The sequence below is a fragment of the Rhinatrema bivittatum genome, chromosome 3 (assembly GCF_901001135.1).
Source record: "Rhinatrema bivittatum chromosome 3, aRhiBiv1.1, whole genome shotgun sequence".
NCBI classification, from domain to species: domain Eukaryota; kingdom Metazoa; phylum Chordata; class Amphibia; order Gymnophiona; family Rhinatrematidae; genus Rhinatrema; species Rhinatrema bivittatum.
Genome location: NC_042617.1, coordinates 269,642,769 through 269,661,456, shown reverse-complemented (window position 1 = coordinate 269,661,456; position 18,688 = coordinate 269,642,769). Strand labels below are relative to the sequence as shown.

At 43.5% G+C, this 18,688-nt stretch overlaps 1 protein-coding gene across 1 annotated transcript in view; it reads left to right on the top strand.

Annotated features, from left to right (window-relative positions):
* The first annotated feature begins 5,098 nt into the window (after window positions 1-5,098).
* LOC115088557 (kinesin heavy chain-like) overlaps window positions 5,099-18,688 on the top strand; it is a 108,148-nt gene continuing 94,558 nt past the window's right edge. Inside the window, exon 1 of the mRNA XM_029596815.1 lies at window positions 5,099-5,648. Within this exon, the coding sequence (XP_029452675.1) occupies window positions 5,520-5,648 (129 nt within the window). The 5' untranslated portion in view covers window positions 5,099-5,519. The remainder of the gene's footprint in view (window positions 5,649-18,688) is intronic.

Below are 18,688 nucleotides of genomic sequence, written 5' to 3'. Positions count from 1 at the left end.
CTGCCTTGCCTTGCCACCCCTCCTTGAATGCCGCCTGCCCTGACTTCAGCCTGTTCTACGATGCCTCTACGTCCTGGGCTTTGCCTTTTAGGCTTCGGCCTGTTCTTGCTCGGGCAGCCCCTGTCAGACATTGGTTCTTATTGGCGCCTGGGTCTCTGGGACTCTGCCTCATCCAGTACAGACTCTTCAGTTCCTCCGTTGCTGCCTCTGGGCTGACCTCTTCATCTTCACCTTGACAACTACATATGGAGGCCTACCTAACTCCAGCTGGCTCCGTTACTCAAAGGCTCAACCCGCGGGGAACGAGGGCTGGTATTGGCGAAGTTCCAGCCGGCCTCCGTCAGTCAGCCCACTCCGCCTGCCGATGGTGGGGACCCGTAGGATCCCTCCTCCGGGTAGAGTTAACCCCACCTCAGCCCAAGGGCCCACCTCTTACGCAACCGTGTGCTGCAGCAGTCAAAAAGGCAAATAGAATGTTAGGAATTTTTAGGAAAGGAATTGTGAACAAAATGGAGAATTCCAGAGTTTCCTCTGTATTGCTCCATGTTGAGACCTCACCTTGAGTAATATGTGCGGTTCTGGTCACCACAACTCAAAAAAAGATAAATTTGCACTGGAAAAGGTTCATAGAAGGGTGACCAAAATGATAAAGGAGATGGAACGGCTCCCCTATGAGGAAAAGCTAAAGAGGTTAGAACTGTTCAACTTGGAGAAGAGATGGTTGAGGGGGGATATGATAGAGGTCTATAAAATCATGAGAGGACTACAATGGGTAAATGTGAATCGGTTATTTACTTTTTCAGATAATACAGGGACTAGGAGGCATTCCATGAAGGTAGCAAGTAGCACATTTAAAACAAATCAGAGAAAATTATTTTTCACTCAACGCACAATTAAATTCTGAAATTCATTGACATAGGATGTGGTAAAGGCAGTTAGCATAGCTGGATTAAAAAAAAAGTTTGGATAAGTTCCTGGTGAGAAGTCCATATATTGCTATTAATAAAATTGATTTAGGGAATAGCTATTGCTTATTATTGACATTAGAAGCATGGGATTTATTTACTGTTGGGTATTTGCCATAAACTTGTATCCTGGATTGGAAACAAGATCCTGAGCTTGATGGACCCTCAGTCTGACCCAATATGGCAACTTCCTATGCTCTTATGTTCACTTTCCATAGTACAGGGCAGTACCATTAACTTTGAGGAGGTGAAAGGAAATGGAGAGATAGATGAGGGAGGGGATGGATTAGCTGGATGGGCAGAAGTGCCCATGTAATGCATATTTATTGTGGATATCCTCAAAACCAGTCCTATCCGCAGCCCTCATTTTTTAGGCTTAGATTATGTGCCCACTGCTTCTTGGATTTACTTGTGAGCAGTGTTTTAAATGGATTGCATCTGAAAATGCTTATATGATAACCAAGTAGTGCCTAAAGAAATAAACAAGGTCCTTTAAATTACCGAGGCCTTTGTTCACATATTCACGCTTTCTCTCGTGCGAATTGAACCCCGACGGATGCAAACATGCTTGTTTTCAAGGTAACCAAGTTATGCAAATTTGCCTAGTCTTTGAACATGAAAATGTTTTTGTTAAATTGTAATCCACTTAGAACAACAATGGTTGAGATAGGCAGAATATAAAAAAATTACAATAATTCTGTCTTTATTTATATATGTATATATTTATATATACAGAGAGAGAGAGAGAGACAAAGGATTTGCATCTGATGTTATAAAAGCTATGGGTAGCTTGTAGAAATGATTCTCATAATTTTGCTCAATGTAGTATTAAACTATATATATATATATATGTTTACTCTGAATCTAAGACAGGGACTGGGTTTCTTTCTTAGGGGGGAGGGGGAGATTATCTTCAAGACCCTCCAGTTGGGCAGCAATAGGCTTTAAGTCTATATTTCACCACAGAAATCACTGCCACACAATAATTACCTGTTCCCCAAGGACTTCTTTTCAGTCAGAAGTTGCAATTATTTACAATGAAGATAAACTGTCTATTTACATCCAGTAGAGCTGGTAGGCTTTAAAAAGTTCACTCCTTTCTTCCTGGTGTCTCTGCCTTTGAGGAGCTAACACTTCTTACAGACTCAGTCGCTGGTTGTACTTTGGGTCCAATCCAATAGGGAAGGCTCTCACTTTGGGTCAGAATAATTCCTGCTGGTGACCAGGCAGTCAGGCTTAATGTTGCGTTCGGCTGGTCACAGGACGGACCCACAACAACTGCTCTTACGTCCAGGCCTGAGCTGCAAATGGGTTCTCCTGACGATGGGGCAGACCACCCAGCCAGAGGCGCGGCAATCCACCGCACCTGAACAGGCTGATGTGCCAGTCAAAGGGCCGCTGCCGCCAACTGTTTCAGGCTTCCCTAGGCACACACTACAAACTTGCTGCCTGCTAAAGGGCCTGCAGCAGGGAATTCCCCGTGGCACCCTCTGATGACATCAGAGGGCCGTCCTGTATTTAAGGCTCCCTTGGTGCTTCTCGAATGCCTCGACAATAGGTCGACTCCCTTGGAGTAGTGGTTTGCGTCTGTGTACCTGGTTCCTGATCCTTGCCTCCTGATTCCTGTTTTTGCTGTGTGTCTACTTGAGTTCCTGGTTCCTTCGCAATTCTGGTCTTCTCCTGAGTTCCTGTCTTTGAGGTCTGCCTCCCCTTTTCTGACTTCAGCATCTTGTCTGCCCTGCTGTTCCTCCTCTCCTCTGCCCCCTCAGATTGGACTTCTGGCTTTGATTTTGGATTGGACTTCTGTCTTTGACTTTGTATTGGTCTCCTGGCTTTGAGTTCGGATTGTACCTTGAGGCTGCTTGACCTCTGCCCGCTTTTGACCACTGCCTGCTCATCAACACACTTGAATTCTGCTTGCCCAAACCTCTGCCCGAACCACGACACTGAACGAACCACCTGCCTTTGACCACAGCCTTCACCAGTCTCTGCTGCCTGCCGCCTGCCCTGACAATTGCTCATACTGACTCCGCTTCTCTCCGTGCTGGCCTGCAACACCCTACATGACAGATCTACATCTCCAAAGAGGCCCGCACCTGAGGGCCCCGAGGGCTTAACCTAAGGGGAACGAGGGCTGGTATTGGTGAAGCTCCTGTTGAGCCTCTGCTCCAGCCAGCTCCACCTGCTGATAGTGGAGATTTACAGGGCTCCTCCCTGTGGGTCGCAGCAACACCCCCTCAGCCCAAGGGTCCACTTCCGCAAAACTTAAGGATGTATTGAATGTTAGAATAGGCAATCCTATCTGCCGATTTCTTTAAATGTGGCCTCATGGAAATGTAAAGGTTGGGAATTTCCACCTGTAAGCGCATTCTTATGGACGTTCCCTGGTAACATCTTGTAGTTTGAAGCAGGTCTGAAATACAAATTTGTGAAGCTGTCCACGAGAACTTTTACTACCACAGAAGGCCTACTGTATTATTCTTTATTAAAGATGCCTTTTCAGAACTGTAAGAAAGATATGAAGGAGGGCATAATGTAAAGGTGAAGCCACGTAGCCTGCCTGCAGTACACAATTCCATACCTGTGATACTTCCACCCTACATTGAAGAAATCATGTGTTGTATTCATTGCCCTTCATTTAACATATGGAAAGGGCATTCAGCAGATTGTCAGGTCTCTTTAATAGAGATCAACGTGGAGAAAATAGATGGTATTAATTGTTTATATTTTTATCTCTTTGTAAGAGTAGCCTCTAAGAGCTAGTGGTTGTGACCAAATGAAAAGCGCTAAATATTATGGGGTGGATTTTAAGAGCCCTGCTCACGTAAATCCGCCCGGATGAAAAAAAAAAAAAAAAGCCAACATGACTACTGTACCACAGTTGTGTTAGAATTGTTGCTGCTTGCAACAAAGAATGGCAATGTGGTTAACATGAAAGGTTGGAAGTCCCGGCCAAAACACAGGCATCCATGTGGCCAGGTTGTCTGACATGCCATGGTGATAGAATCGACTGGCAGCTGGGTCTGTCTGGCAGGCTGCACATTCTTTAATAAAGTGCTAGTGAAAATGTGGGTACAGGCTATGAGGTCTGTTAGTATTGGTGCCTGTTTAGATCAGGTTTTGTAGAATCCAAACAAGCAGCTTGGTCTTTCTAGTAGGCTGCAAGTACTAGAAGAGCTGGTGCAAGTGTAGGCACTCACATATCAGGGTCTGTCTGGCACACTACATAGGGAACCTGGAAGACCAGATTTTTGAGAGACGCCACACCATACTAGTATTGCTGGCTATTTAGAATATTATAGACATTTGTGGCTAGTCACCGAGAAAGTGGGTTGTGGGAGGGAACTAATAGGGGATGTTGTGTGCTCATCTACCCTAGATGGTGGAAGACAAAAGAGGACTGTTCTGGATAAGGATAAATCTTGCAGTCTCATTGTGGTTGACAAGCTGGGATGTATCCTTAGCAGTGTGGACAGAATACTGGGTCAAACTGGATGAGCTGCTTAAGCTTTTTATGTCATCATCTACTATGTTACTACATTGCTATGTTACTGTGATATCTTGAAAACAAGACTGCCTCTGGGGGCCGCTGTTCAGGTTTGGGATGTCCTGACATCTACATAAATTCATAGCTAGAAGTCCTTTCCAGAAGGTAGTAACAGAATATTGATGGAGGAAGAAGAATGTAAAAATCCAATTAATACTTGCTATAATTTCTGCTTGACCCTGGGCAAGTCACTTTATCCTCCGTTGTCTCAGGTAAAAACTTAGATTGTAAGCCCTCTTACAAACTAGGGAAGTACCTGCTGTACCTGAATATAATCCGCTTTGAAGCACCAAAAAGCAGAATATAAATCAAATAAATAACTAGTATAGCAGAAACCCTAGTTTGTCAAGGGGATCGACTAATTAGGGAAATAACTGAAATAGGTAAAATGTGCTTATTATAATACAAAGCCCTTATAGAGCACAGCTTCCATTCCACCTTAAGAGATCAAGACGACGCCACCTTAAGAATGGAATGGAGCGAGTCGCTCTGCCGCTCCCCCTACTGCTAGAGTCATAGCAGGAGGCTGCGTCAGAGTCGAGCATCCTTGGAGCCACTGCATAGGAAGGGCTGAAATGTGATGGCTTTGCGTTTGGAGCACCTTAACCTTTAAAATAAAATCCAGCAGTAACGAAAGTGAAGATCCGCCGGTATCAGCAGAGGAACCGCCCTCCAATCTTTCCATGGCTTTGCTCAATGCACAAGAATAAGCAGCAAGGAGAGGTTAGGCACACCCAAGGTGAATCTGCAAAGTGGCTTATGTTCTCTGTACGGCATCCTTTCCCTTAATATTGGGAATCCTTAGTTCCCTTGTTCTGTTGCGGAAAAATTGTACTAATAAGATCTGTCTCCAGCTCATTTCTCCCCCCACTGCAGTTTCGGGAGCCAACGCTTTGCAGTCCGGAGCTGACATTTAGCCTGCCCTGCAGTGCTGCTGGTGCCGCATCCCTGTGTTTTCTGCACGTCTCCTGCTTGCCGTGGTCCTCCGTTACCTCTCGCCTCCCAGGATGGCTGAACTCGCCAACGAATGCAGCATCAAGGTGCTCTGCAGATTTCGCCCCTTAAACCAATCGGAAATTCTTCGAGGGGATAAATTTCTTCCCATTTTCCAAGGAGACGATTCGGTCATAATCGGGGTAAGTGGTGATTATTATTATTCCAGGATCCGAGCGAGCAGGATTTGGGAACGGAAGGCTGATTTGCGGTTTAACCTCTTACACTGCACAAAATAATCTATAATTCGGTGTGACTGCTAAAATAATAATAATAATAATTATAATAATAATAATACGCCTTTTATTTATTTATATTCTGCTATTGAATACACGGTTATGTTCATGTTTTCTACTTTAATTGCAGCAGATCAAAGAGAAATTGAAATTGAAAAGCAAGCACTGAATGTCCATCCAATGTCAGACATCACTGTCTGATTGTTCTCCCATGTAATCTCTGTCAAAGGTGATTTGGGTGTGGCAGGCAGGGCTGTTATTACGTGGATGCTTCCCCTAAATGTCATTCTTTTTCTCCAAAATGTATATTTAAAATAACTCTCTGCTTTAGTGCCCGGGCGACATCCCCGTTTCTACCTGTATACTGATGACGAGTGATTTATTTTGTAACCAGTTTTTATGTGGACTTGGTGCCAATGTTGATTCATCTAATTGACCTTTAAAGAGTGAAAGCTGAATGATAGGGTTTCCTCCCAATAATGAACCATAATTTCCGGTTCTGCTGAGAGTGACAAGGGTGAAAGGGGGCAGACTCAGGAGCAATCTTAGGAAATGTGTCTTTACAGAGAGGGTGGTGGATGCATGGAAGAGCCTCCCAGTGGAGGTGGTAGAGACAAAATCTGTATCTGAATTCAAGGAAGCATGGGACAAATACAGGAGATCTCTAAGGAAGTAATTGGAATTATAAAACTAAATTAATTGGGTGGATGGGCAGATTGGATGGGCCGTGCAGTCTTTTTCTGCCATCTTGCTTCTATGTCGATTGAGGCATTACATTGCCTCTGTAGAAGTAATGTGTGGTGCACTTTGCAATAGGACCTCCCCTTTTAAGGGCCTTTTCAATCAGGATTTTTTTCCCCATGGGAACATAATATGGAAAAAAAAAAAAGGCCTTTCTGAATATAAGGCTGTAAGAGTCAATCCATCACATTTCCTTTATACCAAAATCATCAGCATTTCATGAATCAAATTATTTCTCATCACTTTTATAGCGCTATTCAAGGTGCTCAGCACTATAGAAAAAGGTTTAATATCATTTTTAACCATACAAAATAATAGCCAAAATAACATTCTAAAATCTGCAACCTTTCGCATATTTCATTCTGGAAATGCAGGAGAAAGGGTTTGAAGAATCCGACGTCCAGCAGTCTGATGATGTCATAAAGGACCTTCCAGGGTGGCTCGTGCTGTCTCTTTTTTTTATTAGATAAAGGGAACGTGAAGGATGATCTGCAGTCTAAGGGTGATTCATCTTTTGCTTTTCCTTATGTCTTAGTGGCACAGAAACAGGTGCACATAGATTTTTTTTCCTTAATTATATAAACAGGTTTTTTTTTCATCGAGACTGATCAGTTTTAGCAAGTTGTCCCAGGGTGCAAGGTTGTAAAGTTCACCTAGGCTGCCTAATACCCTCGCAGCTATTCATTTACCCCCTCTATCCTACCGCATTCGTGGGTTCAAAATGCGTAAATGGGGCAGGAGCGATCCCCCAGGTGCTCCTGTCCCACCTGCTGGCATATGTAAAGATGGTGCTGGATGGACCTATGGCTGCTGCCATTTTGTGTAAATGAGGTATTTTTGTACAACAAGATGGCGCTGGCCACAGGGCCAGCTGGTGCCATTTTTACATACCAGCAGGTGGGACAGGAGCACTTGGAGATCGTTCCAGGCCCATTTAGGAATTTTGGACCCGCAGACCACAGTGAGGGGTTCTCTCAATATCATTCATCAAACTGTCGGTGAACTGAGTTTATCCTTTGTGATTGCATTTCTGTCTCTTGCTTGAGATGAGAAAAATCTGTTTTGTGGCGGTGGAGGAGGGAGAGATTTGCCCTTGGCCTGTAGTTATAATTCCTTATTCCTCTCTTTCATCATGCATACCTTCCAGTATTTTTTTCCTAATTTTTCCCCACATTCTCTCCCATAAATAAATAAGGTAAACGGCAGCTACTTCCGCTGCTGTTTTTCAGACTGCCACTAGGTGTCACCATAGCAGTAATACTTGGCTCGGCCTTCCCAGTGGGTGTGAGTTCTATCTCCGTTGCCTGCTTAGCCTAAGGAGGAGCTTGGAATGGAACGCTGGTCTCCCTCTTGTCAGTAGGCAATGTTAATACCGGGCTCCTGTATCTTCGTATAGTTTTAAACCCTATGGGACAGAGGATTACTATGACATATCTTCCCAGATAAGAAAGTTGGAGCCAGATCAATGTAAGAACAACAGTCCCGAGAAAATAGACTGTTCATCCTGTCCAAAACCTCCAGTTTAGTTTTCTTTTGGTACCACAATGCTCTCCTTGTGGAGCTGGTGTTAACAAGTGATATGTCATGTCCCGAGGGGTGTAGTACTGTAATGCATGTACAGTCATACCTTGCACTTTATTCTGAGCATGTATGCCCAGGCTGGAAACTGAGTACAAACTATAATTACTCCCTGTACAATGTCATAAGTCTTGATCAAATCCTTCTAGCAGTACATGGCTCTATCTATCTTTTTTCTCTTCTTGTTCTTGTCACAAATCAGTGGTAAAAGTGTACACAGATTTTTTTTTTTAGTACTCGTCTGACAGGGGCTATGTTGTGAATGCCTTGGTTATGCTCTCTGGAACTGGGCTGCCTGAGACCATCGATTGATTCACGTAAGTCCCTACTGACTGTAGCTGGACTTGAGCTTGTGAACCAGAGGTGAAAGGCACTGGAGCACTTTGATCATTCCTTTGAGCCCTCCAGTATTTCCATCCTACATATCCATTTATCTTTCTGTTGCCTCCCCAGTGGGCAGCATGTTCTGAATTATTAAGCTAAAGTGGCAGCCTGCATTGGGTTTCTTACACAGCTCTAAAGAAATGCAGAAAAAGGGTGCCTGTTAGTGTCCTCCTGCCACATGACTTTTGGTAACTTTAGAGGGCAAGAGCTCATTGAATGTTCAGTCGTGCCAGCCATCTTGTCTGCACCAATGGGAAGTCCTATTGCAGACTTTAGGTATCATAATTATATACGGATATGCATGTGTGATAGCTAAACATTTATTTCTAGCAATTTTTACAAATGCGTAGGCAGAGCTGGTGCTAGCTTTTTTGCTACCATGTGCTTCCTCCTCCTCGTTCTGTTTTTTTAGTGCTTAATTTTTATTGTTTTTCCAATAACCGGCTCACAATAGAAACAGTCACTCTCTCTCTCTCTCTCTCTCTCACATACACACACATACTGTCTGTCTCTGTTTCACACTCTCTGTCTCACTTTTGCTCAGTCTCAGTCTCACACACACTCTCTCAGTCAGTCTCAGTCTCTTTCTTTTAGTCTTATTTTCTATCCCAGGCTCCCCCCATTTCTCCACTGGAAAAGGCCCATTGATCCAAACTTTAAAAATTGATACCCCCATCAGGTCTTCAGCCCCCTCCCCCAAGCCAAACCCATCTTACAGGTCTGCGAGTCCAAAATGCTTAAATGGGGCAGGAGTGATCCCCAGGTGCTCCTGCTCCACCTGCTGGCATGTAAAAATGGCACCAGTCACAGGTCCAGCCAGCACCATCTTTACATACCAGCAGATGGGGCAGGAGCACCTGGGGATCACTCCTGCCCCATTTAGGCATTTTGAACCCATGGATGGGTTAAGATGGGATCACGGGAAGGGAGAATGGGTGGGTGTAAGAGAATTAAGCAACCTAGGTGAACTTCACAGCCTTGCACTGTGCCCTCCCCTCCAAGGCCCTCACCACACACAATTAAAATTTATGCATTTATAATAACATATTTTACATGAAAAAGGACTTTCAAAGTACAGTCTTAAGAGGTAAAAATATCACTCACAGCAATATGTATATTATAGCTACATGCACGGCTGTGATGCCAACCAGAAAACTCTGTAAAAAAGACACTTGGATCCCTAATGGTATTAGGTCTATTATAATATTGTTAGGTGTATGCTTGGTCCTCAGAAAGCCATGAGTATACTGAATTAGAATTACAATATAGTAAACCTCCCATACCAAAAAAGCACTAACTGCCAGCAGTCAAACATTAAGAACCCTATCTATGAAAAGGCAAAACTGAAGATATTACAATAGACCCTAAAACACCAAAACACCTCCTATTAGAGAAATAGAACAAGCAAAGCTGCTAAAGATTCCTAAACAGAAACTATACGCTAGCAGAATACTTCACCTTAGTCACACATGCAGAACACAGATGGACCCACCCCAACTACAGAATAAAGAGTCCATAAAGTATAAATAGAAATGTGCAGACAAAAATTGAACTGGAAACCACTTCAAGCCAGACTCTGTATGCAGTGCAACAATGGTAAAACAGAAACATCAACATTCCTCATAAAACATCAAACAAAATCAGTAAATATAAAACATCAATCATAATAGTAAAATCATATTTAAAAAATATATATATATTTAAAATTAGCTGACAAGTAGAACTTCCAATAATTAAAAATGTTAACATTTAATATTTAAAAAGTTTCCAAACACCAATAAAATATTTCAAAACAGCAGACCCTTCAAATAACATCCAATAATTCAAACTATTCAGGATAAAAAATTCCCCCACCTTCCATAATTAGGTACTTTTAATTTCCAGTCATACACTCCCTTTTTCTCACTCATACTCTCTCTCACAAACATGCACATGAGCTCTCTCTCTCGCTCTCTTTCTGACACACACATACTCTCATGCACACTCTCTGTCATACACAAACATGCTTTCTCTCGCTCTCTTGCATACACATGTTCATTCACACACACACACACACACACACACACACACACATACATACTCATTTTCTCACACACACATTCTCACTCTCTCTCACAGACATGCACACACACCCCTCTCTTATGCTAGACCTCTCTCCCTCTCATTTTCTTTAGCTGCTGGCCTCAAATTGCGCCGGACCTCTCCCCCTTGTCTTCTTTAGTAGTTGGCAGGATAGGGTAAGCTAATGGTTCCATTGGATCTCTCCCTTTCTTCTGCTGCTGCCCTCCCTCCTCCTGGTTGTACTGTCCCATGGAATTGCACAGTTTGCACACCTGGTAGCGTTGGGCCTGTATGTAGGTTTTCAAATGGCTCCAGGTCATCAGTGGTAGCCTGAGTCACTTCTGGTTTCTAGCTCTTGTTTCATTGCATATAGCAACCTGCATCTCTGGTTGTCTAACATTATGGAATGGAGGCTAAAAACCCAGGATCAACTGGAAATGCTAGTATACCTGCAGAATTAGAACAGTAGTGGACAAGCAGTTGACTCGTTTTGCATGTGCATCTGTATCATGATATGATAGTAACTCTCTTATGCATCTCCTACAGCATAGAGTAGAATTTATAGGTAATATAGATCACTCCAGTCCTAATTTTTTAGAGCAGTGTTTCCTAACCTTTATAAGCCCAAAGCACATCTACATTAACCAAAATGCTGTGTAGCACACCAACATTCACGGGGCAGGCAGTGAGGCCATGGAGAGGCTTCGTTTGGTCAAAAGAAGAGCTGGGGAAGCACTGAAAGCCCAACCAGTATCTCTTCCAAAATTTAAAACAAAGGGAAAGAGGGGGACTGAGACACACAAGAACCCATCACGATAGAACAGCTCCCTCTCTATATACAAGTGCAAGAGAAGGGAGAAGTTGAAGTGGTGCTAGCAGCTGGCTCAGTTAGTTTCCATGGCTGCTGCATCTGCCAGAGCTCCTTCTGTGCCGCTGCTCCCAACGCTCAGAACGAGTCGCATCCAGTGCTCAGTGCACACTCTCCCTGTCTCACTCATCCTAGGGATAAGAGAGGCTTGAAGGACTCAAAGGGGGAAGCTCAGGTGTGGGAAGATGAGGAGATGTTATGTGTGTCTCACAAAACAGATCCTGGCTATTCATGCTCTGCATACTGCCCACTAATTCTCCCACTCCAGGGCTCATGCTGTACATAGGAAGAAGAAGAGGCATGCACGATTGCACATGTTATCAGAAAGGAGTTCCTACATGCTCCTACCCGCTGGTGACTCTTGTTGCTGGGAGGTGCTGAGAGCAGAGCCAAGCTGCTGGTCTGGATCTGAGCATTCTAGAGAATGGTGACCTTTCCGTGGCTCACCTGGGCAGGTCTGAAGGCACACCAGTGTGCCACAGCACGCAGGTTGGGAAACATTGTTCTAGGTTACCCATTGCAGTGCAAGCTGGAGATTTTAGTGCTGTGTTTTTATAACTACGAAAAGTTCTAGCATGCAGTGAAATATGACTTTAAGAAAACCCTGTGAGGCAGCAGTACTACCCCAAAGTGATGTAACTGAACGTCAGACTCTTATTCGTTTTTACAGAACTTCATTATCCGCTGCCTGTTCCACCTGCAAGACTCTACTTGATATCGTAAAATGGGTTTTGTGTTTAAATAAACATTTTGAATAGTGTAAATGGCAAGGATAGCCTGCAACCAAAGTAAAAGCTTTTGTTGCTATGTCCTTAGTGTTTGGAATCCCTTGGATCAGCCATGTTTGGAAAGTGACATTGATGCTTGATTCCAGTTGGCCCCAGAGTGGCTATGATGTCACAACTGCACGAAACAGCCGTATTCTTTTCCATGTGAGGTGGTTTGTAACGTTGCTCCAAATATGGCCGCCCCAGAGTTTGCAGAGAATCATGACGGCGCAGTTTGAAGGATTTAAAAAAATAGCAACTTGACAGGAATTTGTGCAATATCTTCTTGTGGCATGTACTTTTTAAATGTCATAGTTTATACAAAGAGCACAAACCTATTTTATATCAGTGAAGAGACAAGTCTGTTCCACTAGGCAGCAGTGTCTGGTATGTTTATTTACAGAAAAGACAAAGATTCACAATTAAAAAGACTTTTGTGGTGGGCATTTTTGCTGTGCACATTCCTTCTTCCCTTCTCTTGGTTAGTAATCCATAGTAGCTACAAAGCTTTTTGCTTAATTAGGTGGTATATTCCTCCTGCTTTTCAATAGTCATTATATCAGCATGACTTCAATGGGACTGGGTGGCAGGACTTTAACTCTCTTCCTCCAGCTCATATCCATCAGCATTCAGTCTCAGTCAAATGCCGAGAAGGGATGGTCATCAACTCATAGCTCAGTACCCAGTGTTTGACTCTTACACACTGATCTCAGCCAGAAAGAGTCTGTGCTGCAAAGCTCTCCAAGGAATTAAATTGGCACAGCCAAGATTAATATTTCATTTTGTTAGTCTCTGGGAAGGACGTCCCTTTAACCTCTTTACTTTTCTGGTAAAACATTACCTTTTTTTTAGTCATGCCTTGCCGGTCATGGCACTGGTGGATGTGATGATCTCATTTACTACATTACAAACTTCTCCACTGAGTTTAAGGAAAAATGCTCATTAAGGCTGTTCTATGAAATAACTTATAGTGTCTTTTTGGCATTATTTTTTAAAGTAAATGTTTATCATGTATTAATGATAGCTATCATGTCAAGGAACCAGTAAGCTGAACATACTGCTGTAGGTAGATGTGTATTTGGATCATCACAACTGAGTCTAGATGCTATCCGTAGCAATCTGTATTGAACAAAAAAATAGTCTAGCCACCTTAAAACCTTGAGTCCCTTGAGTAAATCTACCATTGCTGCATAGGTTAATTAAAAAGAAATTGATTTTAACACAACCAGGCTTGTAATGTACATGCAATGAATTCCCCTGTGGTGTCTGAAGGTTGTTTTCTGAAGAAAGTGATTGGCCCAAATGCATAAACCTCGCTACTTCTCACTACAAACACATAAATCCTGAATCTTTCTAAAACATGTACACAAACAACTTTTTCCTTCTCACCACAAACACACAAACCTTGAATCTTCTTCTTACCATAAATGCATAAACATCTACTTCTTCCCATCTCAGACACATAGAGGTTGATATTCAAAAGCCATTTAAACAGATAACCGATAACTTATCTGTCTAAATGGCAAAACTGGCTTATTTAACTAGTTATCTGGCTAGAATTTAGCCGGATAAGTCTGGGATCTTCCAGGAGTGGGCAGGAGGCATTTCGGAGTTAGCTGTATAAGTTAACTAGCTAACCCTCGATATTTGAAATTAGCTGGTTAACTTATGCAGCTAACTCTGGTCATGCCGCTGACCTGTCCTAAAGTTAGCCAGATAAACATATCCTGGTAACTTTAAAATAGCCAGGTATATTCAGTAGCTCAACCATACCGCTCAGTATACCCTGCTAGTTAACCAGATAAGTTTATCCAGCTAACTAGCCGAGCTGCTCAGCGGCTGAATATTGCCCCTCCCTCCCCGAATCCCTAAACCTGTTTCCCACTACCAACACATAAACCCGGCACTTCTCCCTCCCACAAACACACAAACCCTGAACCTACTTCCTATCAAAAACCCACAAGCCCCCATTATCTTCCCAACACACACACACACACACACACACACACACACACCCTGAATCTCCCCCTCTGTAAACATATAAACCTTGACCCCCCCTTCTTCCCACTACAGACACATAAGCCCCAACACTCCTCATTATAAGCACACAAACTTTGAACCTTCTTACCATCACAAACGCACAAATCCCCAATTCCTTCTTGCCACAGGCATAAAAATCTTGAAACCCCTTCCCTCTGTAAACACACAAAATCTGATATTCTGCTTGTGTTCACTGTGATAAAGTCATTTTCTAATAATATACAATGCTGATCTGTCCCTGCGATTGTACCTTTTGTGCTCTTAAGGTACTGCTGAGATGTATAAGAAATATTCAAATCTGCTGTTGTGGTAAATCCATCGATACCATTAGAGTCATGTTGCTCTTACTCAGCCAATCATTAATCTCGCTATACATCATTCTGTCACGGATTCCATTTGCAAACTGATTCAGCTGTGGAGTTTTTTTGTCTGGCTCCAGAGAAGCAATTCTGTATTATTTCATGAGAAACCTAAACCATTACAAGCTTTATTTCACATACTGTAGTGCAGCTCAGGGGCGGCTCCAGGCAATCTGCTGCCTGAGCCCCCCCACCCCCCCTCCCCAAATGGCCCAGTGCAGGTGAAGCCACCGAGGGCTAGGGCAGGGGGAAGGCAATGGAAATGACTTGCCCAAGGTCACAAGGAATGGCAATAGGATTTGAACTCTGGCTTCCCTTTTTGGCAGCCCAGTGCTCTAACCACTCATTTTTGGGGCCTGTTATGTTTTTGTTTGGCATCTGCACTAGGGGGTACCGGAGAAATGTTTAATGGGGTGGTGCAGCCAAAGTTCTATTTCTAGACCCTTCCTGGGGTCTCCTCCATTCCCTATCGCCTGCCTGCCACCTTTCTCCAGGATCTGTCCCCTGGGGTATGAGAGGTTGGTGAATGGTGGGAGTCTCTGTGTGTGGCACACTCTCTCTTAGGGCTGATACAAGGGTATTTGATGCCCTAGACAAACCTTACAGCCTTTCATTCCCCCTTCCCTCCCCTCCCCACATAATCAAAATGTATGCATTCTTTCCATTTTAAAATGTATTAACTTCCCCAACCTAAAAAGGCAGATTGCATATGGAAAATAGACATTCAAAGCACAATCTTCTGAAGTAAAAATATCACAACTACATATATATTATGCAGGCATACACTGCAAAAAAACACACTTTCAATAATAATAGATTAATAGACTTAATAAACTACCTCTCTCATAGTAATCAAGGCAGTTTACTGGATCCCATATGGTATTAGGCCTATGGTAAAGTGCACTGGGTGTGGACTTGGCCCACAGAAAGCCAGGAACAAACTGAACTACAATTCCAATATGATAAGACTTCCATATCATAACTGCCAGCACTCAACCTATGTAAAAGCCATACTGCAAATATTACATCAGGCCCTAAACACCAATACACCTCCTATTAGGAAAACAGATTAAAGCCAGGTTGTTTGTAAATCCCTACACAGAAACTACATGCTAGCAGAATACCTAAAGCCTCAATCACACAAGCAGAATACAGACAGACTCTCACCAAATACAGAATAAAGAGATCATAAAATATAAATTGAAACTGAACTGGAAATCACAGGAAGCCAAATTCTTCAAGCAATGCAAACACAATCAAGAAATAATAAACATTAAACATACCAATAAAAAAGAATGTCAAATCTGCTGATAAATTCAGTCAATTAAATACATGTATAAAAATGTTTAAAATATTACCAAACACTAATAAAATATTTCGAAACAGCAAATACATCACATCCAATAATTAAAACTAACAAGGATAAAAAAAAAATAAATCTCCCACTCTCCATACCTGGGAACTTTAGATTTCCAGTCCTGCTGAGATTATTGTAGATTGGAGGAGGGTGCACAAACTTTAATCTCTCTCACAAACATATATACAGGTATTCACACACACGCATACACATGTACGCAGGCACTCTCTCTCATAGACACACACATACACATACACACACACACACCCCCCCCCCCAATCTCTCATACACACACACACACCCCACCACCCTCTCATACACACATACCATCTCCACCACATCCACTACCTCATACACACACACACACACACACACACCATCACCACCCTCTCATACATACATACCAGCCCCATCACTCTCTCATACATACACCACCCCCACACCCTCTTATAAACACACACCACCCACTCATACACACTCACCCATACACCTCCTCACCCACCGACACTTACACACACCCTTACCCACTCACCCTCTCATACATACACACACAAACACATGCATATATACCCCCACACACATACACACCCACACACCCATACATATACACACCTCTATCCACCCTCTCATATATCTACACTCACCCTCTCATGCACACACACACACACACACACACTCATACAGGCACACACCCTCTCATACAGTCACTCCCACCCTCCCTCTCGTATACACACACACATATACACCCCTGCTCTCTCATACACATTCACAAAGTCTCTTTCACACACACATTTTGGACCTTTTATCTGGCTGCACAGCAAGACCTCGTCTACTGCCAGCTGCGGGGGAAACGCTGTGCACCATAGGCCCTTTCCTACCACCGACTGTGGGGAAAATGCTGGCGGCACCAGAGTGGGAACCCTGCCAGCACATCACAGTTCTGCGCAGGTGGGACCTTTCTTTTGCTGGCAGGGAGTGGGAACCCCACCAGCATGTTGCTGCTCCACGCCACCAGCACTGCAGGTTTTCCTGCTGCCAGAGTTTGTCTGAATAAAGGGTGAGGCGGCTTCAAGGGGCAATTTTGGCGCCTCAAAATCTTGCTGCTTGAAGCGGCCGCCTCACTCTGCCTCATTATAGAACTGCCCCTGGTGCTGCTTCTACAACCAGTGCTAAAACTACAGTGAAAAGACCGCAGTAGTTGTTAGGTAAGAAGAGCCGAAAAGAATGAGGGGATGGCTTGCTGTGGTTGTTGGACTGCATGAATTTCATCAGGTTAGGGCAGGATTGATGGAGGAGAAACATCAAAGGCCAAGGAGAAATTAGGAGTCTTCACGGGATTGGAAAAAAGAGAGCGAGAGAGAGAGAGTGAGAGAGAGAGAATCAGGCATGCAGAACAACAGAGGGAGGCTGATGTATGTTTTCAGGCTAGAGAAGGGCAGAAATCTTCCTCTGAGTGGGACAGGCCTGGGGAGTGGTGGATTACAGAAGCAGGAGCGGAATGAGGTGACAGACAGGGAAGTGATGAGTGATAGGGCTGGAGTGGTGCCCAGGAACCATGTCATAGAAGATTTGCAAGACTAATGGGTCAATTTTTATATTGAATCCTAAAAAATAAAGGAAGCCAGTCAAGGAGAAGAGAAATGCAGTCATGTTTTTGGTTTTTTTGGGGGTTTTTTTTGTATGACTAAGGAGCCAGACAGAAGTTTGGATGTAGTAACTTGCTAGTTGTCAGCAGATAACGCTCTCTTGGCCCATGCAGTGGGCCCATTTGCCACCTACCAGCTGTTACTGCAGACCCTGTTCAGTCTCTGATTTTCTCCCTCCTTTGCCTTTACCATCGCTCCCTAGACATGTTGAAGCCTCCAGAGATAGCTCATTGAAAGTTTGTGCATTGCAACCTATGATGTGGGAGCTACTTAAGAAGTATATCTTTTGCTTGGCTCAAAGACATATTCTATGACATTTGAATAAGAAATGTGTCAGTTACAGCTGCCTCTGTGCCTTTCACTGTTTTGCCCTTGCTCGCTGCCCTTTCTTTCAGCCTGGTGGGTCCCCTGAGCCCTCCACTTAAGTGAGCATGTCCCATCTTGCTTCTGCCTGTCTGCGCCGCTTTCTCATTCCTTCCCACTCCCGACCTCACCCTCATGTCAGAAAATGATGCTTAGTCTAGCCTTTACATCACTCAGACAAAAAAAAGCTAAAAACACAGAGGTCTGTGTAAAGGGGTATATAAGATAGTCCTCCTGAATACCTTAAAGGCATCTAGCCTAGTCCACCATTAAAGCCTCCCAGCAAGGAAATCCTGTCTCTCTTGCAGAGAGAAATAAAAGCTCAGGCCCAGGGATGGCCTAGGAAGGGAGGAGGAAGCACCAGATACTATGCTAAACCTTTGTATGTATGAATACCCTAATTTTTAGACAGAGACTCCTGAAGTAAACAGATTTTTAATGCTTTTGTTTTGTAAATAATAAAAAGGACTTTTGTGTGAGAAAAAACAATCTCTAGACTGTTTTGTCTGTTCTCTAGCACCCTCTCTGAAGCCAGAGGCTGCCCCTTGCTATTACACATGGTGGTAGCAGTGGGATTAACACTGGTCTAAGCCCAGCACAGACCAGGAAGCCATGCTATCAATTTTTTGCTTCTGGGCCTCGCTGCATGGGCAGGCCTGACAGTTATTTCCATTGGGCTAAAGGGCCTAGCCCTGCCCAGACAGAGAGGGAATTGTAGTAAATCAGAGTTGGATAGGCTAGATTTTTCTGTTTCCTTTTTTACCCCATAAAAAAAAGAAGCGA